Raw genomic sequence first — 24,654 nt, 5'->3', positions numbered from 1 at the left:
TGGTCTTACTGAATGTGAATTGGGTACAAGGTTGGTTCTGGCGTTAGCAAACCAGCATGGGAAATCACATGTAGTGAGAGTTTTATAAAAGCAGAAGGCCCTTCACCACAGGCGGTTTAAGAAGTCCTGCTCTAAAGGTTCTTGTTTCCATGAGAACCCACTAACTAGTCCTCCATCACCCAAACTGTTCCCTCTTCACTGTTCCTGCCTTAGAGAATGGGCACCACCATTCACCTGTTTGCCTGAACCAGTATAAGCTGAAAGAGCTTACCTGGTTGGTACCAGGAAACACTACCAATGGAGAACAAACAGCTTAGAAATGATCTGGTGACGTTTCTAAATTCCAAGACCAGAAAGAGAAATCCTGCTTGTTTCCATAAAGAAACTTTAGAGAATCAGCTGAGTACGGCGCTTCCTACAACATTAATGTTGGGATGACAAAGCATCACTCTCAAGTTTCTGGAGAAGGACTGTTAGCCTAGAATTCTCTACTTCGGAAAAGGTGACTCAAACGTGAGGGCAAATATTTTCAGACTTAGAAAGACTAAGAAACTATGCCACCCACAGACCCTTTCTGGAAAAATTACTCAAGAGAGCTCTCCAGAAAAAAAAATGAATCCAAGTCAAGGAGTCAAGAATGAGATGGTGTGGTGTCTGAGAGACGGGCAAGCAAGGAAGCCAGAAACATGTATATACCTAACCACTGGCAACATAATCGAGGAGTTAAATGCAATTTAAATAAATGACTCTTAAAACATAACAGGACGAATGTCTAAAAATGATAATAATCACAAACTAAAATTCCAGATGATTTCAACCATCCCTGGGAGGCACGGAGGAAAGCAAAGAGAAGTATGGGCTAGCTGACTCATTCGCTATGAGCAGTAGGAGGTGAGGACAAACTATTCTAGATCTGGTGTCATGCCTGATATGGACATATGTTTATGGGGGCGCCTGGGTCGCTCAGTCGTTAAGCGTCTGCCTTCGGCTCAGGTCATGATCCCGGGGTCCTGGGATCGAGCCCCGCATCGGGCTCCCTGCTCGGCAGGAAGCCTGCTTCTCCCTCTCCCACTCCCCCTGCTTGTGTTCCTGTTCTCACTGTGTCTCTTTATGTCAGATAAATAAAATCTTTAAAAAAAAAAAAAAAAGAAATATGTTTATGGAAAAGGTAAGGGTAAAACTGGCAGACTAGAATGAAGGTGTAGAATTTCAGAGGAAATTTTGCGGAATACTGGGAGGGCAGCCTTGGGATGTGTGCATTGATTACCACTTACCATAAAGCTATAACAAACCTGCTGTAGGAATAGACAGTTAATGGGGGGGGGTAAAATTTGAAAAATAAACCAAACAGTTCGAGGGGGGTGAATATTATATAATCCTGTGGTGAATACCACAACCCCAAAGGCCAAAAAAAAAAAAAAACTTAAAAATTTATAGATATATTAGTCATCAGAAAAATGCAATTCAAAACCACAGTGAGCTACAACTTCAAACCCACTAGGATGGCTATCATTTTTAAAATGGGAAAATAACAAGTGTTATCCGAGAGGATGCAGAGAAAGTGGAACCCTAATACACTGATGGTGGGGATGTGAAACCACGCAACCCCTCTTGAAAACAGTCTAGCGAGTCCTCCAAAAGTTACACATAGAGTTGCCATTTGACCTGGGGATTCTACAGCGAGGTATATATTCAGGAGAAGTGAATACATATGTCCACACAAAAACCTGCACACAAGCATTTATGGCAGCATTATTCATAGTAGCTAAAAGGTAGGAACAACTCAAATGTTCATCGATGGATGACTGGATAAATAAAATGCGGTATATCCATGGATCCATCCATCCATGAAATATTATTCAGCCATAGAGAGAAATGAAGCACTGTTATGTGCTACCATATGGATGAACCCTGAAAACATGATGCAAAGTGAAAGAAGCTGGCCACCAAACACCATATATTACAGGATTCCACTGATACAAACTGTCCAGAATAGGCAAATCTATAGAGACAAGAAAGTGTCTCAGTGGTTGCCTTGGGTTGGAGGAGATGGGGGATGACAGCTATAGGGTATGGTTTCTTTTGGAGAGTCTAATATTGATGGTGGTGATTGTTGCACAAGTCTCTGTGAAATACACCAAAAAACCCCACACTGAATGAATGAATTATATGACATATGAATAATATCTCAAAAAACTACTACCAAAACAATTTATAGACATGACAGACTACCTGTCGATCTGAAACATCTATAGTTTCAAAGAATAATAAATAAAACACAAACATCCTTATTATACAGAGAGCTCTTGTCAACTAATAGTTAAACTATAAGCAGCGCAATTTTAAAAATGTGCAAAATGACTCACAAAAGAGGCAACATAAGTGACTAAAGGCATATAAATAAATATTCAACATCTCTAGTAATCAAAGAAATTAACCCCCGTCAAAGTGTAACAATGTGGTGTTGGTGAGGGTGTGGGGAAATGGGCATTCTCTCACCCAGACTCTCAGTTTGCTTGGGACTAAGGGGTTTCTCAGCAAGCAGGACTTTCTGTGCTAAAAAGGGAAAGTCCTGGGGTGCCTGGGTAGCTCAGTTGGTTAAGTGTCCGACTCTTGGTTTCAGCTCAGGTCATGATCTCAGGGTCTTGAGATCAAGCCCCACATCAGGCTCCGCACTCAGCACAGAGTCTGCTTGAGATTCTCTCTCTCTCTCTCTCTCCCTCTCCCACTGCCCCTTCCTCTGCTTGTGTTCTCTCTCTCAAATAAATAAAATCTTTAAAGTATTGATCATAAATCAGTACAGCCATTCCAGGGAGTCATTTAGCAATAGATACCAAGAACCTTTTTTACAAAAATATACCTTCTGGCTTGGAAAGTCTACTACCTGGAACTTATTCTAACAAAATATTCATTCATTCAACAAATGTTTGTAGAGGATCAAACATGTACATTGGATGATGCTGGGGATACCAAGATATGCCTCTAAGGATTTTTTTTTTTTTTTAAAGATTTTATTTATTTATGTGACACAGAGAGACACAGCGAGAGAGGGAACACAAGCAGGGGGAGTGGGAGAGGGAGAAGCAGGCTTCCCGCCGAGCAGGGAGCCCGATGCGGGGCTCAATCCCAGGACCCTGGGATCATGACCTGAGCCGAAGGCAGACACTTAATGACTGAGCCACCCAGGCGCCCCTATTGGAGATTATTTAGATAAAACTATTTCACCTACACAATGAAATAATCCCCAAGTGCTAAAAATGATGCTGTAGAATATTTATTGACATGGAAACATGGATACACTACACATTGCTGAATGGAAAAAAACAAGTTAGAAAGTTGTGTGCACCAATAGCCCCAATTTGCAAGTAGATATATGTGTATATAAACAAATGCCTGACAGGATACACCCCCCAAATGTTAAAAGTGGTTATCTCTGGGTGTTGGGATTAAAAGCGAATTTCATTTCCTTCTTCTGGTTCAACTGTATTAAATGTTTTCTTCATATTAAACACCAATCACTTTTTGTAACAACACGACAAAAGTCAACTGCCTTTAAAAAACAAACCAACAACTGTCATATCTCCATTGGTAGAAGCCCCATGGAGGGGGGTTGCAGAAAGTCAAGCCTGTGCCCATGCTCGATCTGGTGGTGACAGCTCCCATGACTGAGTACCTACTACACGCCAGGGACTTCGCACAATCCAACCCCTCGGATGTTCCCAAGAATCCAGTGAGATAGGGGTCCTCATCTCATTTGACAGATGCTAGGTGACCCACCACTACCTGCACAGCTACCGAGAAGCAGAGCTGGGGTTTGAACCTTAGCTAGGTCTCCTTGTTCCTAAGGGAGGGTGGAGAAAGGTCCTGAGCTAGTAGGCCCTCTGCCCTGTAGGCCCTTGTCCGCCGTCCCTGCAGACAGGCCAGGAGGCAACAGAACAAGTTAGCAAGGGTGGGGACACCAGCAAACGGAGGGCGTGGTGCTGGAAGGCCCACCGGCAGAAGTCAGGGCTTGGGGGCAGACTAGCCGTGCTCCTCGCCTGCTGGGCGACTCTCAGGAAGCAACCACATCCGGCCCCAGGAGTTCCCAGGCCCTGTGCACGCCTAGAGGCAGTGAGAGAAAGCCTCCCGAGGCCCGCAGCTGCCCTGCTGAAACAGCGGGAGGAAAAGAGCCTACGAGCTGGGGCCTTTGCCCTGGGCTCAGCCACTGCTGGCCAGTCCTCTCCCCTCTTGGGGCCTGTGGGGCCTCCTCTCCTGTGTGTGGACGGGGTGTGAGGGCTGATGGCTCCGGGACCCTCCCAGATCTAAATCCTCTGAACCTCTGGCCCTTCCTCACAGAGGGCCTGGCAGGAAGAGGAAGGGGGCGAGGTGCCCCACCCAGCTCCCCAAGGATCCCCCTCCTCTTCCCCTCAGCTCCATTCCCACCACTATTTTTAGAACAGAGCACAGGGAGCATCTCCACCAGTCCTGCCATGCTCAGAGCCCCAGGTAAAACAGCTGCCCATTCATTCCACTCCAGCAGGAACACACCAGGAATTTATAGATGGGCCAGCCCACTAGACAACCTCTCCCCACGCCATTAGCCAAGCCATTTCTCACTATTTCCATGACAGCCCAAAGTGGTTACTTTTGGTGGTGACTTACTTTTCCAGCTGAGTGAGACAAGGAGGGCATCTCTAGGACATCTGTGCCCCACCCGCCCACCACCCCCAACCTGGCCGACTCTTCAAAAGTCCCCAAAGAGGAACACTGGCCTAGAAGCTAGAGGTTTGGGGCCTACTTCCAGTTCTAGCACCAACTGCTTAGCCCTTGGCCAGGTTCTTGACCCTCTCTTGGTCTTGGTTTTTATAAATCAGCTTGTTCATCAACTGGTATTAGTGTGGGAGGAGGGAGGATTTTCAGTTCCACATTCAAAGGTTCAATGGTTCCATCAAAATTCTAGTCATTCATAAAATAAACACTGTACTCATCGGCTTTTGGGTATGTGTTGAGTTGTGTTCCCAGAGTCCGTCTGAGAGTTGATTATGGGTCTCAGAATGCATTCCCCCACTGAAAACTCTGTTATAAATGGTGGTCAGCTCCTCAGGCTAGCCTACTTACTTAACCCTGAATGTTCTTCCACAAGGAACAATAGCCAAAAGCTATCACAGAGAGCTGCTCACATTTGAAAGACACTGTCTTAGGAAATTTACCTGGAGTAGTGTTTGAGTGAAAGAAGATATACATTAAAGTCAATGAAAAAAAAGTCAGTGGTGACTTCTGGGGAAGAGTCTGAAGGAGATTTCTGACCACACGAGAAACGAAAGGCACTGCGTATTGATCACCACAAATTCCACTTGAAAGAGCCGACCCAGTCATGGGAAAGGTTAAAGAACATATATATGTGAAGTTCAAACAAAAGAGTCTGGTGAGTAGAAAGGAAGAAGGAAGAGGGGAGGATTTGGGGCTGGAAAGCTCTTTGTACTGGCTTCCCAGGGGCCAGCCTGGAAGGAGGCACCTTTGGGTGGGGAGGAAGCAGCAATGTGCTTATAACTTGTGTACCTATGACGGGGATCCCTTCCCGTACAAGATCCATTAAGTATACCTTATGTGTCACGAGTCCATGATGAATATTAACCATGTACAGCATTTGCATATATCCACCGCGCATACTCTTGTTTTAATGTGAAGACCAAAACGTCTGTTTTCTCTCTTCCTTTAACCTGCTGTTAGAGTCCTGAGGCTTTGAGGATGACTCCTGGAGCCCATTTAGACTCAGCTGCCTCATTTTTCTTGGTAAAGAAACAGATGATCAGAGAGAGAAAGTAATTTGCCCCAAGTCACACAGTGAGTTACGGGCACCATCAGGATTGGAACCAAGATTTTCAGAATCCTACTCTGGTTTTCTCTGAGGGCAAGGGGTTCAGTGAGAGGGGAGGCCACAAACCTGGGGAAGAGAGCCATGGGAGCAGCTCTGGTCAGTTTGTCCTTTGCCTCTGAGAATGCCAGGAATCAGCACAGAATATGGTAGTATCCAAGACCCTGAAATGAGCCTGGCCAGATTGTTTAATAAACCAGGTGGGGATCCAGGCTCTGGTCTCACCAGATGGAGGCACAACAGAGAAAGCTCTCAGCCAAGACAGGAGATTTGACTCAGCCACTAACTTGTCCCATGACTGTGGCCAGGTCACTTCCCTTGAGTTACCTTTGAGACTCAGTTTCCTCATTTAAATTCTAGAACACGAGAGGCTTGAACCACAGGACCCAATTCTATTCTACAACATCTCCTGAGCATGTCGTACTAAGGATGGGGCAGTAAGAGAAAAAGAAATAGATAAGATATGACCACCACTGGCTCCCAAGGAGCTCACAGTCTTGCAGATGAGACATATCTGCTTAACACACTGTGCTAAGGATGAACAAGAGACCACGGGAATACAGAGAAGGAAGCACTGACTTCTGGTGCACCTTTGACACACGCCCGAGAGCGGTGTCTCAGGAGAGGGGCCAAGCCTTAAAGGTTGAGGACTGCAGGGACAGCAAAGGAGGGCAGGCAACTGCAGGTGGAACAGCCAAAACATGAACGTGCACAGTGAGTTTGGAGAAGGGTTGAAATAATCCAGTGCGGCCGGACTGTAGCCATGCGGCAGGAGTATAGCGCACCCAGGGAGAGCCTTGAGAGCCAAGCAGAGACCTGGGCTTTACTCTGACAACAGCCTCCCACGTGGTCTGAAGCAGCTTGGATGGTCTGTGATTGCCAGAAAGCAGTAATACAGAGCGATCCAAGGCAGGTGCTCTGGAGCTGGGCTGCCAGGGTCCAATCCTTGCCACCCCAGCTGCGTGGCCTTGGGCAAGTTTCTTAACTTCTCTAAGACTCGGCGTCTTTGTCTACCAGTTGGGTGTAAGGAAAGTAGATGTGTAATGGGGATAATGAACCTCATGAGGGCTGGAGTGAGGGTTAAAGAGATCACAGAGGTCACAGTGTAGGCGCTCACCGGACCACCTTGTGTTATTGTTCTACCCTTAAACCAAGTACCTGGGAACAACTGCAGGATGGTGGTCCTGTTTGGAGAAAGGCTTGAGGGAAGATAAGGTCAAGACAGGATGGAGGGTCAGGTCGTGCTGTCTTCATTAAGAGCTAAAGCAGGAAGTGCACCATGGTGGAGGAGAAGAGCAAGATGGCGGAGTGGGCAGTCTGTCCAGAGCCAGGTGGGCAGCAAGCAGGGGAGAGGAGAAGGCTGGAAAGACTGGAAAACACTTGAGCCTTTTAGGGAAAAGAGTCTGCTTCCTGGGGGGAATATCTGAAATCCAGTCCAGCTGATTCCCAGTTACTTGGGGTTGAGATTTGGTACTAGTCAATTAGCAAAATCTGGGCCCAGAATGCAGAGCAGACTCTCTCCCCACCTTTGACAGGGCTCAGGTCAAAGGCCTGCTTCCAAGACTCAGGTCCTAAACCTGTAGCTGTCCCTTTCTGCCTTTGGCCACAGTTCCATTGCTGTTGGGCACCCAATACTGTGTCTGCTGATCCTCTTGAATGCCAGACGCGAAAGAGAAAGGGGCATCAGCCGACCATCCCAGTGCCCCCTGAGAGCCTATCTTCAGGAACTCTCTCTTGCCCTCCATATCAAATCTGGTGTGAAGCTCTTGAGCTTTTCTGGGCCACCCCTCAGACATATGAACTCTGGAAGCTTACTCTCCACTATGTGGAGAATAAGACATCTCATTCATTTGTCCTAAAGCATCTCTTCTAGAGCTAAAAGGTCCACAGCTTCCACATGCACGATATCATCCTCCCGCCTCTTCCAGAAGGAGATGATTGATTTCTCTGCTTCCACCCCCAAAAGGCAAACCTTGGCATCTGGGAAGAGCAGTGGCTTAGGCTGAAAGTCTTTGGCTTGAAGACTAGCTTGGCCTCTTGCCTGCTGTGTGACCTTGGATAAGTCATTTAACTTCTCTGAGTCTCAGTCCCTTTCATCCGTACAGTGAGGCTGCTGAAGGCCTGGGGAGAGAATAATGCCTAGGGACCGCGGCTGCCATCCCGGAAGGCCCTGCTGTCCCTGTGAAGCACCCTCCCACAGACAGCCTCCGCCCTCACTCTGCAGACCCCCACTTGGGGCTGTGTGTGAGAAATGAGGGATTTGGTGCCTGAACTGATGAAAAAATTTTAAATAAAGGATTAAAACAAACAAACAAGACATACTTAAAGAAATGTCAACATTATTTCCAACAGGTCCCAGCTCCCAAAGGGTCAAAAGGCCAGGCCAGCAGAGACCCGGCAAGGCTACTTACAGGAGAGACAGAGTTTCAAAAAGACCCAGCGCCTGCGAACTAAGAAAGCACGGGATCCAAGGGTGTGAGGGGAACTTAAAGGATCACTTTGTATTCAAATCGCACAGATGGCCTTTTCAACAATAAATGGTATGCTCCCGTCCTCCCGGCTCCCGGGCCCCAGACACCAAACCAAGACAATTGGACCATCAGGAAAGAGACCATTGTGTAGGCTTCTTAGCATGATTTACGTGGAGGGTGGGGCCCAGCCGTGTTTCCCGTGATTATGACTCTCAGACGCAGTTTCCATAGCGTGTCCATCATCCCGGACGGTGGGGACGGACTGGGACGCTGCAGAGCTCCAGCCACCCGGTCATATTTCATCTTCTCAAGCCCGTGGAGCCCAGTGAATTGTTTCATCGATTTGAGAGGCAGAGCGCCGATGGCGCTGTGGCTCACCACAGTCCCTGGCCAGATGGGCCCGGGCCCTCCAGGAGCTGATGTCCGCTCCCCCGGCAGCCGGCCGGGCCTAGGACCCCAACGGGAGCGCCACTCAGGTCGGCGGCCGGTCGGGGACAAGCTGGGAGGAAAGCCCTGCCCCCGGGGCTCGGTGTTGTGTTCGGATTCTCCATGTCCCTGTGGCCAGAGCTCCTGTCGTCCTCACCTATCTGGTGACCAGGTCCCAGAGAGTCAAGCTTGCTGCCTTCCCAGACAGGCAATTCTCCCGGGCCTCACATTCCCCTTAATGTCATTTTGTAAGGGAATCAAATGAAATCAAAGTGCCCCTTGCTGTCTGTGCAGACGCAGCTGCTCCGCCTCTGAGAGTTAACCCTGCGGGCTGAGTCCTGGCCCACAGACACCGTGTAACGCTAGGCAGCGGGCCGAGCCAGTTTCCCTGCGGCGCTGGGACATCAGCCCGGTCACTGGCCGATACATTCCATCCCCCCTGTTCAGGGGATGTCTGATCTTGCCTACATGGGAGGTCAGGGACGTAGTATTCTCTTCTGGGCCATCCTTCTTGGAGTTCAAGTGGCCACAGCCGCTGAGCAACCTCACCAGGCATAAGAGCCCTCTCTAAAGGCACTGAGAAGGTCTTACAGGACACGATGCAGAGACCATCCAAGGTCCAGGGGCTTTTCTGGCCTGAGCCATCTCTCCAGCCTCTTTGACCCCCTTTTTCTATGTAAGTGACTATGGTCCTACATATACCTTTTGTGTTGGAGCTATATTACTCGGACCTGTGACCTCCGGCTTCCCTCCCGCTAGGTCTTGGCAGTTAGAGAAGGGCATGAGAGCTGAGCTGCTCCAGGCCGTGAGCAGGCTGGGCTCTAATCACTGTCCCCCAGTAGGTCTTCCTTTAGCTGAGCCACACCTAGCCCCAGTCCCTGAGCCTTGGGAGCTCTGCAGAAAGCAAACCAAATCCACTTCCAGAGGGCTGAGTCCCAGCTTCCTGTCGGGCCATTCAGCACAGGATGGAGGGACAGCACAGGCAGTCCCTGCTGAGGCCTGGGGGCTGTGAACTTCCCACCTGGGCCACGTGAAGCCCCTGCTGCTCCCCCCCCTTCCAGGGCCATTGTTAGAACTCGGCCCTGGTGCCCGCCCAGGCCCAGCCAGGAGGCTCTGTGAGGCAGGCTCCAGTGCTCACTTGCATCACTGAGAGAATAAGACACAGTGGAGGAGAAGGGGGGTGGGGCCAGGAATTCTCTCTTCTCATTCCAGAACCTCCACCACATCCCAGGGTCTGGAAAGTCCCATACTTACCTCCCCAACCACTATCCCTATCCCGGACGGGCCACCACTGCTCCTCACCTGGAAGACCGAAGGGACCCCTTAACTGATCTCTGCACATGCACTTGCGTGACCTGGCCCCCACACACCCACCTGGTCTGCCTCCTCACTCAGCTCCAGTCACGCCGGCCTTTGTTGGCCCGAGCATGCCAAGCTCCTTCCCATCTCAGGTACTCGCCGCAAGCTGTTCTATTTGCCTGCAACACTCCTTCCAAAGTCCTTGACTGGCTAACTCCTTTCTGGCCTGCAGGTCTCAACTTAAACATTCCCTGCCCATCCCCCACCCACCCACACACACAGTAATATTCTCTCTTAAAGGAATTCTTTTCTTCATAGGTGATCAGTTTGTAATCACGTGTGTGTGTGTGTGTGTGTGTGTGTGTGTGTTGGTGTTGATCTATTTAATGCTCACTCCCCTACTAGGACTGGTATCTTGATAAGAGCAGAGACAATGGGGTGCCTGGGTGGCTCAGTCATTAAGCATCTGCCTTCGGCTCAGGTCATGATCCCAGGGTCCTGGGATCGAGTCCCGCTCCGGGCTCCCTGCTTGGTGGGGAGTCTGCTTCTCCCTCTGGCCCCTGTCCCTCGTGCTCTCATGCGTGCTTTCTTTCTCTCAAATAAATAAAATCTTTAAAAAAAAAAAAAAAAAGAGCAGAGACCATATCCACCTCATTCTCCACAGAATCCCCAGTTCCTAGTCTAGAGCCTGGCATAAAGTAGATGCCCCCCAAATATCTGCTGGATGAAGGAATGAATGAATGAGAATAGATGAAGAAGTGATTGCGTGGAGATGTCTTCTGGCAGCGGAGGCTGATGACATTGTTCTCCGTCATGGCTGACCTCTGCCAACCTCTCCTACGCCCCCAAGGCGGGCCCTGGAACCACGGGAAGCCCAGATGCTATTTCTCCTCCTTCTTCCTTGTAGGGAAAAATCTGAGTCTTCTCCATTTGGGACGTGCCCATAGGGCCTCTCATACCACTGTGGTCCTTCTGATGCCAGTCCACACACACCCGTGGGGCCACTCCCTTCAGATGACCCTAGGCCCACCATCTTGGTCCTCCGTTTTGGGTCCAGTTGAGGTGAGGTTACTGTGTGGTAGGGGATGCCCAAGAAAGGGTTAAGTTGCCAGAAGCAGAGTCCCGCCCTTGGGATTGCTCAGCCAATCAGAGTCTGTCCTGATGAGGTAAAGCTTCTATCCTGGGTAGCATTGGTTGAGTTGGCCGGCCCCATCTCCTGCTGGAGAGAGCCATAAGGGTGGAGTTTCTGTGGAACCAGACAGAACTGGAATTAGCTCGCTGTCTACTAAGGCCAGGGCTGCCTGTCTCCAGGACCTGCCCCTGTTCCTTCCTAAGGTGCTCAGACAGACCCTGGCATCACCGGGGCCCCGCCTCTAGCTGACCAGTGGAGATGACAAGGCGTCACATCTGGGAGAAGTCTCAGAGCCAGAGCAGGCCCAGGAGGCCTCAGTTTCCCTGCCTGCACCCTGGAACACAGCAGGCAGTTACCAGGCAGTGACATGGAGCGATCATCCCATGCGCTCAGGGTAGCAGCATTCAGCTTCAATAAGCAAGGCCACTAGAAGAATCGTCCTAAATAAACATAGCTTTAAAATGGTAACAAAAGCAGCTAGTTCACAGAGTTCTTCTTGTGTGCACATGACATGAGCTTACTCGTCACGAGAACCCTGTTAATCCATCCACTTTACTGATGAAAAAACTGAGTCTCAGCAAGGCTCGGTGCCCCACCTGAGGTCACAAAGTGGTAAGAGTTTACACCTCCCATATCACTTGCCGTATCGTTCTTGAGCAATCCGTTGGCAGATCTGTCTCCGCCCCTGGACTGCGATCTCGCAAGGAAAGAACGTGGCAGATCCATCCGTGCATTCCCACCGTGGAGTCCAGGGAGTACCCCGAGAACGGAGCAGTCCCTGATGCCCTGCGCCCCTCGCCTACCTGATGGCTGTCGGAAGCCTAATCTCCTCAGAGCCTTCCTGTGGCCCAGGCCAGTGCTGTGCGTGTGGTGGGGGCTCAGTGGAGGGTCACAGAGTGGAGATGACGAATGTGTGGCCCAGACCCCACCAGACGGCTCTGAGGACGCAACAGGCACAGCCTTTAAAGCGTGGATCGCCATTCCCAGTCACCTCTGTCCAATGAAAGGAGAGTTCCATAGGACAGGTCCCATCCATCTCTGTGACCCCAAAGGATCTAACCTAGTGTCTGGCACAGAGGAGGCATTTGTTATGTGTATTTGATTGAATAACCAAAATAAGATGCACCTATTTGTCCCTACTGGCTCAGAACCTCAGTGGCCCCAGGTGGGATTACCTGTGAGTTATTCTAGATTAGAAGCATCCCAGCACTCCCCGTGGCGGGGAGTCTAGTAAAAGTTATCCAAGGCAGAAGAAAGGTAGGTTCCCTCCAGGAATAGATCCTGAAGCAAGTAGGCAGAGTTCTGATGAGAAAGAAGGGTGTGGTGAGTGGTGAGTGGAAGGAAGCTGGGTCTTAATTCTACAGAGAGAAGGGGAGCTCACACGGGCCGACCCAGGGCAGCCCCGTCCCTAACCGCGGGCACCTTAGAGGGAGCTGGAGAAAGGCAACAGAGCTCCCAGAGAAGGGGTTCAGGCCAGACACTGCCTGCCTCATTGTGTCCACACTGCCCCAGCTGGAGCCCCCCCCAACCCAGACAGCAACCCACAGGTACTCCGGGGACAGCACGGAAAGCCTGTGACTTCCCCAATGGACCCAGCCGCTACAGGCAGCTGAGTTCACAGCAATCCAGGCCTGGGGGAATCTGCAGGGCAGGGTTCCCTCATGGAGACTGCATGACCCCAGGCCCTCCATGATAATCTTCCATGGGAAGCTTTCAGGATAATCCCAAAGTTCAAAGAGCCAGAAAGAGCCACCTGACCCATGCCCGATCAGGACCACTGAGGAAGAAGCTGCCAGAGGCCACACACAGGTAGTGGCCCAGCTGCCTCTCTGTTGTTCTTGGAATCCATCTTCTTCCAATACCTCTGCCTTTCCCAACAAGCATTTCATGTTCGGGGCATCCCATTTATGGTTTGCAAATTTGGGAAGAACTCTGCATTCCTTGAGATGTGTGAAGGGTCCCCCATTCCAGGGTATCAGCAAACACTGTTGAACAGGGTTGAGAAGGGGCGGCATGGGACTCTGGGGAGTTCCCTTGCAAACCCCTCTTTCCCCAGAGAGGCATCTGAGTTAAGGCTGGGAGCAGCCTGGGGAAAGGCTTCCCCCATGTACAGCAGAAGGCGGAGCATTCTCAGAAAGAACAAAGAAAGGAAAGGCATTTAAAAAAAAAAAAAAAAAGCATGCTACTCAATCAGGACAAATTAATCAAGCAGGACTCTTTCTGCCTGAAAAGCAAGAAGCTGGGGCCTGAGCTCTGCCTGGTCTTCCCTCTTCTCTCTCCCTGGAGGTCAGCAACCTTAGCAGAAAGGCTGTGGCCCAGCCCTTGGCAAAGATGTTCACAGTCACCTCCGAGGCTGCCGGGACCTGGTGGAGCTGAGCACAGGTGGACGACCAGTGGGCCAGCTGGATGGCCACCAGGCCAAGTTGCTAAGGTTGCTAGAGCCCTCCTGGAACTCCATGGGCCTGGAGAAATCATACTTACCAGAATTTCTCTCGGGGAGCTTTTTGTAAGGGACCAGAAGGAATAAGTTGCTAAGACTCTTGAAGTGTGTATGGTGGGGGTGGGGGTGGGGGAGGTTGGGCTTGGGACCCCAAGGGGTCTGCCTGCCTAACAAAACATGGTTACATAACTCCCTTCTAAGGATGGTGGTCCAGTGGGGTACGTAGGGCTGCGCCAGGGTTTAGTTCTCAGGCAAGGAGGCAATTCTGAGGTTGTCCCAGTGCTCAGGCCCTCCTTCTTTACCCTTTTCCTACCCAACACACAGCTGCTCCATTAAACACACATTTAAAGAGTTTTGATTTGAAGAGGCGTCTAACTGTTGCCAGCCCAGGGCGCCCACAGGTCTCGGCGTGGCCCCGAAGCTGGGCCCCAAACTCTGGGGACCTTCCAGTGTCAGCCAGCCAAATCCATAGCCTGCAGTGCCCAGAGCCTGTCTCAGAAATGCAGACTACCGTCAGCCACTCAAACTGTCCTCCCAACCGAAGATGGACAGACTGCCCAAGGCACCGAGAAGACAGTTGCCAACACACTCCAGAGCCTGCAAACTCTGAAGTTGAAGCAGAAAGAACTCTTCCCCCCACACCAGAAGGAGCTAAGCCCAAAATATAAGAAAGCTGGGGGGCATGAGTTTAGTCATGGATCATCCCAGGGACCGCCCCAGTGAAGAGAATGGTCTGGTTTCTGACTGTGACCAAGCCAGGATCAAGGGTACAAGGCAGCCTACAGCCTCAGCAACAGGTCTCTGATCAGTAGAAGAACTGGACAATGGGAGGGTAGCCACAGGGTGCTGGGGCAGAGCTGGGGGCGGTGCACGCCCCACCGCTGTGGTTGAGCGAGCACCTGCTGCGTCCCAGGCAATGTGCCATGAACTGCGTATGCACCATCTCATTTAACTCTCCTGGCAACACTTCGGAGGAGGAACTGTTGTTCCCAGATGGAGGCACCAAAGCACTGAGTAGTCGAGTGACTTGCCCAAGGTCACACTGCCAGTCAGCGGTAGAGTGTGAGTCGAAGTCCGTGCCCTTCCCGCTCTCCCCCTTCATCAAAGTTACTCTTGCCTCTGGCTAGTATAAAACAAAATAACTTTCAAGTCTGAGATTACAGGAGCCTCAGACTGTTACTCCCTTCCTTCAGGACTAGCTGCTGGGCTGCTATCTACCACCACTGCTCCAGAGGAGGCTGCCCAGAAACCTCCTGCCCTTAGCAGGCCTGTCCCCGCAGCCCCCACCGTATGCCTGCCAAACACATGGGAAGAAGAAACAGGCCGGCAAGTTTACTGGCTGCCACTTGCTTTCATTCATCCTCTCCCCCTGAGCCAGCAGACCAACCACTCAGATCCTCCTGCAGCCAACCAGACCAAACCCCCAAATGGCCAACACTTTCACCAAAGAGAAGCCCCCCGCTTGACTCACAAATGGGAACTACAGCTGGGCCCGGTGGCTAGCATCCGGCTGACAAAGGGGAAGGCCGGGATCTGGCTCCTGTCCCATCCCCTCCACAGGCACCGGACCAGCTGCTTCAGGGCGCCCATCCCAGGTCAGCCTCAGCTGGGAGGTTCTAATCTTCCCTGATGCTCCAGCTGGCCAGCCCCCAGTCCCCAGCAAACTCCACTTGGTTCCACTTGGCTGTGGCCTGCAGCGAACTAGAAACAGCTTCCGCCACAGACATCACCTCCCAACGATGCCGGCCCTCAGCCAACATTAAACGCCCGTGTGCTACCCCTGGGCACGACCTACCGCATGGCAGAGGGGGACTCCATGCCAGGCGGCAGCAGCGGGCCAACCCAGATTCGACCTGGCCAGAGGCAAACCATTGAACAGAGCCGAGAAGCGATGGCCGTGCTCCCTTAGGCTCCGTCGCTCTACCTGAGCCATGCAAAACCCACCCGGTAGACCCCGTGAGACGCCAAGGGGGAGAGACACTCAAGCACGGGCCTCCCTGCCAAGAGCTTGTTGCTCAGATCCAAGTCCTAAGCTGGAGCTGGTCCCGAGCTCAATTTGGAGGCTTGCAGGTCCGGGCTGGGGCGGGGAAGCCAGGCAGCCAGGGCGGCGGCCACCGGCGAGGCCCTTACCTTGCTCTCCGGGGGCGAAGCCATCAGCTGTTGCTGCTTAGCGATGTTCTCCGACAGGCACCAGCACACTCTCTTCTTCTGCTCCTGCGAGTGCGCTTCCAAAGTGAATAAGCACTCTGCCTTCTGACGTCAGGGAAAACAGAGGAGAGGATGGTCAGGGCTGCTCCCTGGTTCAGGGGGCTCCCAGGCCCAAGCCCATCCCTGAGCTCCAGAGGGTGAGGCTGCAGCAGCGGGGGGGGAGGGGGGGCACTAAAAGCCACAAATGCACACTAATCCCCAGTGACATCGAGGCAGCCAGAGGAGCAAGGAAGCTGGTTCGGGGGCCAGCTGGCGAGCGAGCGGCATGTGCCCGCGGGTTGGGGTGGGGGAGGGGGGGAGGGTTAGCTCCCCACACAGTGGAGGCCTGTGGAGAGCCACAGGACAGAAATGGTGAGGTCACCCCCGGGGACAGGCAGCACAAGGCGGCAGCTGCAGGAGCACATGGGGAACCCAGAGGGCCAAGGTCTCCGGCCTGCTCACAGAGCCCCCCTCCCCCCACCTGGGCACACGATCTGATCACAAGGCCAAGGTTAGATGGGCAGCTGGACAGACATACCAAGAGAACTCAAACAGAAACTCAGGTCCCTTCTGAAAGTCTCATGCGGGCGTAGTCACGTGGCCCCTACAGCCACACGCGTGCCTGGCACCAGAGCTGGGTCCAACCCGGGCTCCTCAGCTCAGCCAAGTGCAAGGACAGGCTCCAGCACTAGCACTGCTGTCATTCCCATCTCGCTTTGCCATCTAACCTCGTTAAGTGCAGTCTCGTCTCCCCCAGCTAGACTAGAAAATCCTTCCAGGAAGGCCTTTCCCATCTAGGCCCAGCACAGTACTGGGCAAGTAATGGCCTTGGTAAGCTCCCGGAGGGGCTTCCGGGATGAGGTCAAAGCCAGGCCAGTTTTGGCATAAGCATCAGGGCTCTGCCAAGACCCAGGGAGGCGGCCGCGGGGAGTAGGAGCGTGCTGGGGGGAGGGGCGGGGGGGCGGTAGAGCATGCCCAGGGCTATCATCCACTCTAGAACACTCTGGTCAGGGGACTGCAGGCTCTTTCCAACTCCGCTGGAATTTGATTATAACCTCACAGGGCTGTGATTACATGAGCTCAGCCAGGGAGCTGAGAGCATGAGCTGGATGGCTTGGAACAGAGAAAAAGACAGTGTTTCTATGCAGTCCTTCCTTGTTTTGCAGTTGGACAGGCCTGGCTCAAATCCCAGCTTTGCCACTTCCTAGTGGTGCACCTTAGGAAAGCCTGTCGAATGGGAGTGGGAATGACATGACCCCCTCTCAGAGCTCCTGAGCCGGTAAGTCACAAGAACAATCGGAGGCCTCGACAGACAGCAGCTACCGTTGTTACTGCTCTGTACTTTGCTCATTTAATAAATAGTTATTGAGCGCCTACTACATGTCAGGGACTGTTCTAGCTCCTGGGGGTGAAGAAGCAAATAAGAGAGACTGAGCTCTGGCCCTCAGGTTGGGGAAGAGACAATAAACCAAGAAACAATGAAATAATATCATAACCAATTGGGAAAGGCCAAAACGGAGAGGTCCCGTCTGAGCCTGGTGGTCAGAGAAGGCCTCTCCGCAGGGGCAGCATTTGGGCGAAGGCCTGAACGATAAAGGCCAGCAAGGCAAGTGCTTGGGAGAAACTGTTCCAGGCAGAAGGAACAGCACATGCGAGGGCTCTGAGCTGAGATGGTTACCAGCATCATCAACTAGCATGTGGGGACATTCTCTATTCTGCTATCCCCCCGAACCCTAAGGGATGCCACCCTTCAGGGCGGGGCCAGCTCCCCTGCTAAGTGTTCCCAAGCGCGCCAGCCACTCTTCTCCTGCCCCAAAGTGCTCAGAAGCTGATCTTCCTAAAAGCATCAGAGGAGAGAGGGAAGAAATTGCCTCCCCTTGGCTTCAGGGAACTGGGCGGATATGGGGAGGCAATCCTCCCACTTAACAACAGATTCCCTCCACTTCTCAGAACTCCCAGCCTGCTGTAGGGGAAGGACAGGCCCAGCAAAAAAATACCCCAAGATTCCCCTGAGGGAAGCCAGGCAGGGCAGGAGCTGACCAGAGGGTCCTGGGCTCCCTGTCTCATCATGTTCCCCTGCCAGGTGAGGAGAGAGGCAAGGACCACGGTCCCTTCCAGCTTGGAAAGGCCATCTCTCCACAAAGCTGGTCCTGCCTCTACCTAGCTCTTTGGGCTTCAACAAATCCCTTAATCTCCTGGAGCCAAACCTCCCTTTTTCTTTCTGTGCCAAAGCAGGAATTCTGCCTTAATAATAATTCCTTTTATCTAACTATCCATTTTAAAGAGCACTTTCCTACCCATGCTCTCATTTTGTTCTTGACAATTGCATGAAGAGGTAGGGAGGTTCCTGGATGGTTACTCCCAATTCAAGGAAGGGGAAAACCAAGGCTCCAAGCAGCCAAGGGCCTCCTCCAGGCCCTTATTGCCAGTGAGCAGCAGAAGGAAGGCTCAAAGCCTTGCAGAAACACCCGTTGAGATTTCATCCCCCAAACCCGAGGCGCCCCGGGAGGCCCTGACTGGGCTGCTGCCGGCTGGCGGGAATGCTCCTCCTTGCAGAGTGGGCCCAAAGCGACCAGAGCACGAAAGCCTTCGAAGAGCTCAGTCAGCCAGCGGCTCGAAGGGCAGCCACAGAGCTCACTGGTAACGTCTTGTACTACTCAGCACTGCTCTGAGCTCTAGGATGGTGGCCGCCTCCTCACAGTTACAGGGCTACCAGCATCCTCATCTTGAGTCACCCCCCACCGACATGCCGTACCCCGCACAGTGCTAAGCACCTCACCAGTGGGGTCTCGATACTTCTTCCAACAACCTTGCAAGGTAGAAGCTGTGATTATCTCCATTTTACTGACACCCACAAGAACCACTTCCTCTCCCCTGCCCTGTGGATAATCTCTTTTTAGAAAGTCATATTTCTCTCTGCCTGGGATGGTGACCGTATGACCTGTCTCAACAGCAGAGTTCAGGGCTGAGTCTCTGGCTCTGAGAGCTTGAAGCTGAAAGCCCCATAATGCTAGGGAATCCAGAAGCCTTTTGAGCTACCAAAGACCTAAACCCAGGCCTGGCCCGGGGCCAGGGATTGGCTGTCTTAGATGGGCAAACATTTTGGGGAGGTCCTTGCTCCCTAGGCTCCTTTCTAGGAGATTTTGGAGGCTGGCCTGGTGAAGAGAGAAAGCACAGAACCAACTCCCTCCAGGGAAGCTGAACTCCCATCTGCACACATCTGTCCCAATCAGGGACCCCACTGCCTGCCTGACTGCTCTACATATGAAGGCTGTCTCTTAATCCCCCACGTGATCTAACTCACTGGTTTCAATGCCGTTGCACACCGTGCCCTCCTCTTACCAGGATCCAGGGCTGAGGCTGTAAGCAGCCTTGAAGGCATCCTCACGTAACTCACCCAGAGACAGGGCTCCTGATGGGGCAGCACTGGGCCTGGACCTCTGCATTCAAACATGAGCATCCTCAAATCCAACCAGAAACCCAGGTCCTCCTGGCCTCTTTAAAACCCCCATCTTGCCTCACGTCCTTGTTCCTAAATTAGTATTATCTTTATAGGAAATAAAACCCCTTCTGCTACTGTTTGTTCACTCGCCTTGACAAACCTTTAATTCTAATGACCTGATGACACAGGTAGGAAGGAAAGGCACAGCCGTTGAACCATTTTTCAGATGAGAACACTGAGGCTTGGAGATGCTAAGTCAGCGGCCCCAGGAGACCTCAGGAAAGGACAGTCAAAGTCTGTCTTCTGCCTCCTCCAGAGCCTGTAATCTTACCACATTTGTATAACTCTATATGTACAAGGAACATGAGATATTCTTCTTAGCTTTCTTTTAATTTTTTAATTTTTTATTTTATTTTATTATTTTTAAAGATTTTATTTATTTATTTGAGAGACAGAGAATGAGAGACAGAGAGCATGAGAGGGAGGAGGGTCAGAGGGAGAAGCAGATTCCCCGCCGAGCAGGGAGCCCGATGCGGGACCCGATCCCGGGACTCCAGGACCATGACCTGAGCCAAAGGCAGTCGCCCAACCAACTGAGCCACCCAGGCGCCCTTTAGCTTTCTTTTTAAAAGGTCAATAAATCATTGGTGATGTCTCTAATGGAGAATAAATGAATATGAAAAGCTCTCCCCCCATTATGAAGCTGACAATCATAATAACTTCCATTTATGGAACACTCACCGTGTGCCAGACTCTGTGCTAAGTGCTTTGGTCAGGGTATCTTATTGAATCTCATTTAATCATTACGACAGCCCTGCCAGGTAGGCCCCATCAGCCTTGTTTCAGAGAGGAGTATATGACTTGCCCAGACCTCTCAGTCAGGAAATGGCAGAGCTAAGATTCAAGTCTAGGTCTTCCTAACCCCAAAGCGCAAACTCTTCAATGAAGGGAGCGCAGGATCAGATTCTAAGAGACCGGTCCTTGACCAACATGCCCTTTTGTCCCAGGGACCCCGGTGCTCTCGAGCCAGGAGGGAGCTGCGTCTGCCCCTGGGCTCCCAGGGGCTGAGGGATACCTGTCCAGGAGAACAGAGACTCCAGGGCCGAGCACTATTTAGGACAATCCCACCCAGGACCTACTGCTGGGAAACACCCAAAGCTGGGGCCGCCCAGCCAACTGAGGCTTTCTGAATGTAGTGGGAAAAATCCCTCAAACTCCTGACTCTCTTGCCCCACTTTCTTTTTTGGGTGCCACCTGTATGTTAGACAATGAAGATACACCGCTTGTCAGAAGGTCCCGTGAAGGGCGCCTGGGTGGCTCAGTCGTTAAGTGTCTGCCTTTGGCTCAGGTCATGATCCCAGGGTCCTGGGATTGAGTCCCACATCGGGCTCCTTGCTCAGCGGGGAGTCCGGTTCTCCCTCTCCCACTCCCCCTGCTTGTGTCCCCTCTCTCACTGTGTCTCTGTCGAATAAATAAATAAAATCTTTAAAAAAAAAAAAGAAGGTCCCATGAAGATGTGAGTTTGGGGTTCCCATGGGATCCCAGACCATCGTGTGGAGCCTCTGTGGGGCTACAGAGCAAGCAGGCACCCTGGCTTCCTGTTACAGACGTGCCTCTCCCCACAGCCTCTTAGGAGAAAAGAGAGGCCTCTGGCTGCCTGTGAGCTCCCATCTCCCAGCCCCTTTGGGTCAGAACTCCTGGCACTTATAACTGAAATAAAAGGCCCTGGATCAATATCCCTTCAGCAATCTTTGGAGAGTGGGGAGGTCACAGCTCCCTGGAAGCCAATAAGCAGAAGTGCTTTTCTCTGGGCCAAACAAACCAGCCCGGCCGGAAGCTCTCCTGGCATTAAAGAACCTGGAGCTTCATCTCAGGCCCTGCCAGTTCACAGCTGCTAGGCTGTTTGCTGGGCGCTGTGGAACTGAATCCCCACTGGCTCTGCAGGGCCTCTAACAGCTGCTTCCTGGGCCTGGTGGAGGTGTGCCCACACGGGGGAAGACATCCGATGCCTTCCTGGCCCTCGGGTCGCCACTGGAGGCAGCCGCTGAGCGGGGAGCCCAATGTGGGACTCGATCCCAGGACCCCAGAATCATGACTTGAGCCAAAGGCAGACACTTCACTGACTGAGCCATTCAGGCACCCCCCTTCTAGGCACTTCTGTGTCCACTGCTCCTCCACACAGAGGTGAGAGGCACTGAGGCGGGGACCGCTGTCCCCATTCCACAGGGCAGGAGCCCTGCCCAGGACCACGGTATGAGCCTGGCCCCAGAGCCCTGGACTAGACCAGGATCAATGTCTTCCCACTAGCACCAGGCCACAGAGCTCTCTCCTCAGATCCAGAGGCAAGGACTCACCTCTGCTAGATACAGCACACAGAATTTCAGGTCTTCTGAAGAACCTTGGAGGGAACAAAAAGTAAGACTTGTGTTAGAGTCGGCTCCAGAGTCTAAGCAGCTTGCCCCAGCACCGCCAACTGCCTCACCCAGAAGCCCGTATGTGGTACCTCTTGGAAAAAGAGGAAGAAAGAGGCAGGCACAGGGGACAGGGAAATCTCTGGAGGAAAGCCCACTTAGTAACTAAGCAGATGGAGACACAGCCACAAGGCCTTGGCCCACAGGTCAGCGTCACCCAAGGAATGCTATGGTCCCACCCCCATGACAGGTAGCCAGGAGCACCTCTGGGCATCAAACAGCCAGGGGCAGGGAGCTGTCGTCCATCTCAAAAGGCCTCCATCTTTCCATGCTCCCTGACATGAGGGACACGGAAGGACACAGAGATAGCACACGTCTGGGTTTTCCTTTAAATGCTCCCAACTGCCTTCGCCATTTTTTTTTTTTTTAAGATTTTATTTATTTATTCATGAGAGACAGAGAGAGAGAGAGAAGCAGGCTCCCTGCAGAGCAGGGAGCCCGATGCGGGACTCGATCCCAGGACCCTGGGATCATGACCTGAGCCGAAGGCAGACGCTTAACCATCTGAGCCACCCAGGCGCCCCTCGCCATTTTGAAGTTCAACAAGGAGCCGCTTACTTGCTGGATGGACCTAGGAAGGTGTGGGCTATGCAGCGAGATCCCCAGTCATGGGCTAGATGGTGCCCACAGATGGCTTCCCAGCCCGGGGCCCAGCCCCTTGGTGTGTCTTCCTAGGGCCCTGGTCTCGAATCCCAAATTCACCCATTCTCCACCTCTCCGCTGGGGAGGCGGCTGGGAGGGAGCGTCAGGCTCCCTGCTCCTCCAGCAGAGGAGTGAAGGCGGAATAGCTACAGAAGCTGTATGTGGTCAGACTGCTTCAGAAAGACCAAGACCGAGACATGACCCCTGGATGCTGGGGAAGGCTTCTTGCAGGAGGATCATTTTGAACATAAACGCAAGATGGGAAGAAAGGACACTTCCAGGAGGTGGGAACAGCACAGGGAAAGGCAGGGAAGTGCAGAAGCACAAGGTGTGGTTCGAGGACCAGCAAGCATGCGGAAGAAGCCCTGCCCCTTCCCTGACCATCAAGGGCTGCTCCTCAGAACCTGGCATCCCTCCCCACTGGGCCTCATTCTTCTGGGCACAGACCAGGGATGGTTCGTAATTTCCTGAATTTCAAGCAGTTGACCTCACTGGGCAGGTTACCAGTCCTTTCCAAGAGAAACCACCACACCACCTGTAGAAAAACCACACACACACTGTGCCACATGCTGGCTGTGTATAAGCTCAACCCTTCCAAAACAACTCCTAGGACGCAGCGGCTATTATCATCCCTGATTCATGTGAGGAAACTGGGGCGCAACACACATTTGAATCAAAGAAATTGTCCAATAAACCAAAATGCATCGCAAAGTAAAGGTGACAAAGTAACAGAGACAATGGGTCAAGCCAATTCCTAAGAAAAGTGGTGAGTGAAGGCCCTCATGTGGGTGAAGGCCAGCCCCGAAGCAAGCATGTGGGCAGTTCCCTGCGCAAAACGAGGGCCAGGGGTGCCAGCAAGATCCAGAGAAAAACAGGCCAATAGTAAGTGGGGGGGTTCACTCTGGACTTAGAAGAAATTCTTCTACTTCTCCCCACCTACAGGAGGGTTGGGAGGGAGAGGGTCCCACCTAAGAAGTCCATCATGTTTGAGAAACCTCTCGTTTGGAAGCTTCTGCCAACTCCCTGCCTTGCTGAGGGTGGAGACAAGGGGAGGTGGTTTCTTTTGTTTAAGAAAACATACTGGATGTCTCCTTGACTTTCCAGAAGCAGATCTTAGTGCCAAGGGAGAAACAAAAAGATCTATGTAAGAAAATAACAGAAATGTGGGTTTTAGAAGCTGGCAGTGAGAGAAAAGAAGGCTCTAGAAGGGAGGGGAAAGCCAAGGAGAGGGAAGCCTCAGGGAGACAGGAGGCAGAGGTTGGGGGAAACTCAGCCTATGACATATTCCCGATGGCACGGGGTAGTTGACGATTGCTTGACAACTTTCCTGGGCTGTGACACCCCTGCCACCACCCTCCCACATTAACCCTAACCCCCGCCCCCAAATCTGCTCCACATCACGGCCTTGTGCTGGCAGTACTTTGAGAGAAGGACGGAACGGGGGCAGTGCTCAGCATGGCTCAGAGCCTCATAAAGGGACAGCAAGCCTCGGGAGCCCAGGGTGCCAGGAAGGAGCCACGGCTGCTGAACAACGGGCTGCAAGGTGGCTGACCCAGGCGAGCAACCTCACCCCCTCAGAAACCCTTCTGGGACATTAGACTGGGCTCTGGGCTTTCCAGAGTGTGGAAACAGGGGGGTGAGTAAAAAGGGACATGGAAGCAGCACACATTTGGGTTTTCCATCCCACACTCCAACTGCCTTCACCATTTTGAAATTCCACACCAAGTCACCAGCTCCTGGGTGAACCCTGCTTCCTACCAAGGGCTGTGGGCTGTGCAGAGAGAGTCCCAGAGGCCCAGAGATGGCTTCCCCACCCAAGTCTGACCCCTCTGTCATGTTCCCAGAGCCCTCTCCAGCCTGGCCTGAGGTCCCAAACTCAGCCATTGGCCAAGCCCTCCCTATGCTGTGTGACAAGCCAGGGGACGTGTTGTTCCCGTTTTCCAGTTGTAGAAACTGAGACCCTGGGAGAAAAAACAACTTGTACAGGCATGCCGTGAGTGAGGGGCAGCGCTGAGATTTGAACCCAGGATGGCTACCTCTAAAGCCCGTGTTCTGACCACTGGGTCCCATTTCTGCCCCCCCCCCCCCCCCCCGGTTTCTGAATCTGCATGCCACCAGACTTGGCACTCCCACTCTAGAGGTGGGAACGTGTCTCTCCCCCTGCTATCGCCCTGGCAGCAAGCGTTCAGGTGGGCTCTAAGGATGTACTCAGCAAATGTCAACTGACAAAATTTAAGTCCAAGCATTACAGCAGCTGGGACCTAAGCCGCTGAGTTTCCAAGACTGGGCA

The 24,654-nt window shown here is 52.2% G+C and overlaps 1 protein-coding gene across 7 annotated transcripts in view; it reads right to left on the bottom strand.

The window, feature by feature from the left end:
- Positions 1–24,654, bottom strand: part of RGS3 (regulator of G protein signaling 3) — a 117,541-nt gene that overhangs the window by 37,452 nt on the left and 55,435 nt on the right. For 5 of the 7 annotated variants that reach the window (XM_064579320.1, XM_064579321.1, XM_045882984.3 and 2 more), the window contains 2 exons: positions 21,606–21,649; positions 15,753–15,875 (listed from right to left, as the gene is read on the bottom strand). In XM_064579320.1, coding sequence (XP_064435390.1) covers positions 15,753–15,875; positions 21,606–21,649 — 167 coding nt within the window. Of the gene's footprint in view, positions 1–8,176; positions 11,297–15,752; positions 15,876–21,605; positions 21,650–24,654 lie in introns of those variants that run through there. The other 2 variants (XM_045882986.3, XM_045882982.3) reach the window with 1 other exon arrangement.

This window comes from Mirounga angustirostris, unplaced genomic scaffold (genome assembly GCF_029215605.1).
Source record: "Mirounga angustirostris isolate CCGP_5_RB_7025 unplaced genomic scaffold, mMirAng1.0.hap1 SCAF_15, whole genome shotgun sequence".
NCBI lineage: Eukaryota > Metazoa > Chordata > Mammalia > Carnivora > Phocidae > Mirounga > Mirounga angustirostris.
Note: the sequence above shows the minus strand (reverse complement) of the source record. Positions and strands in the feature narration are given on the sequence as shown.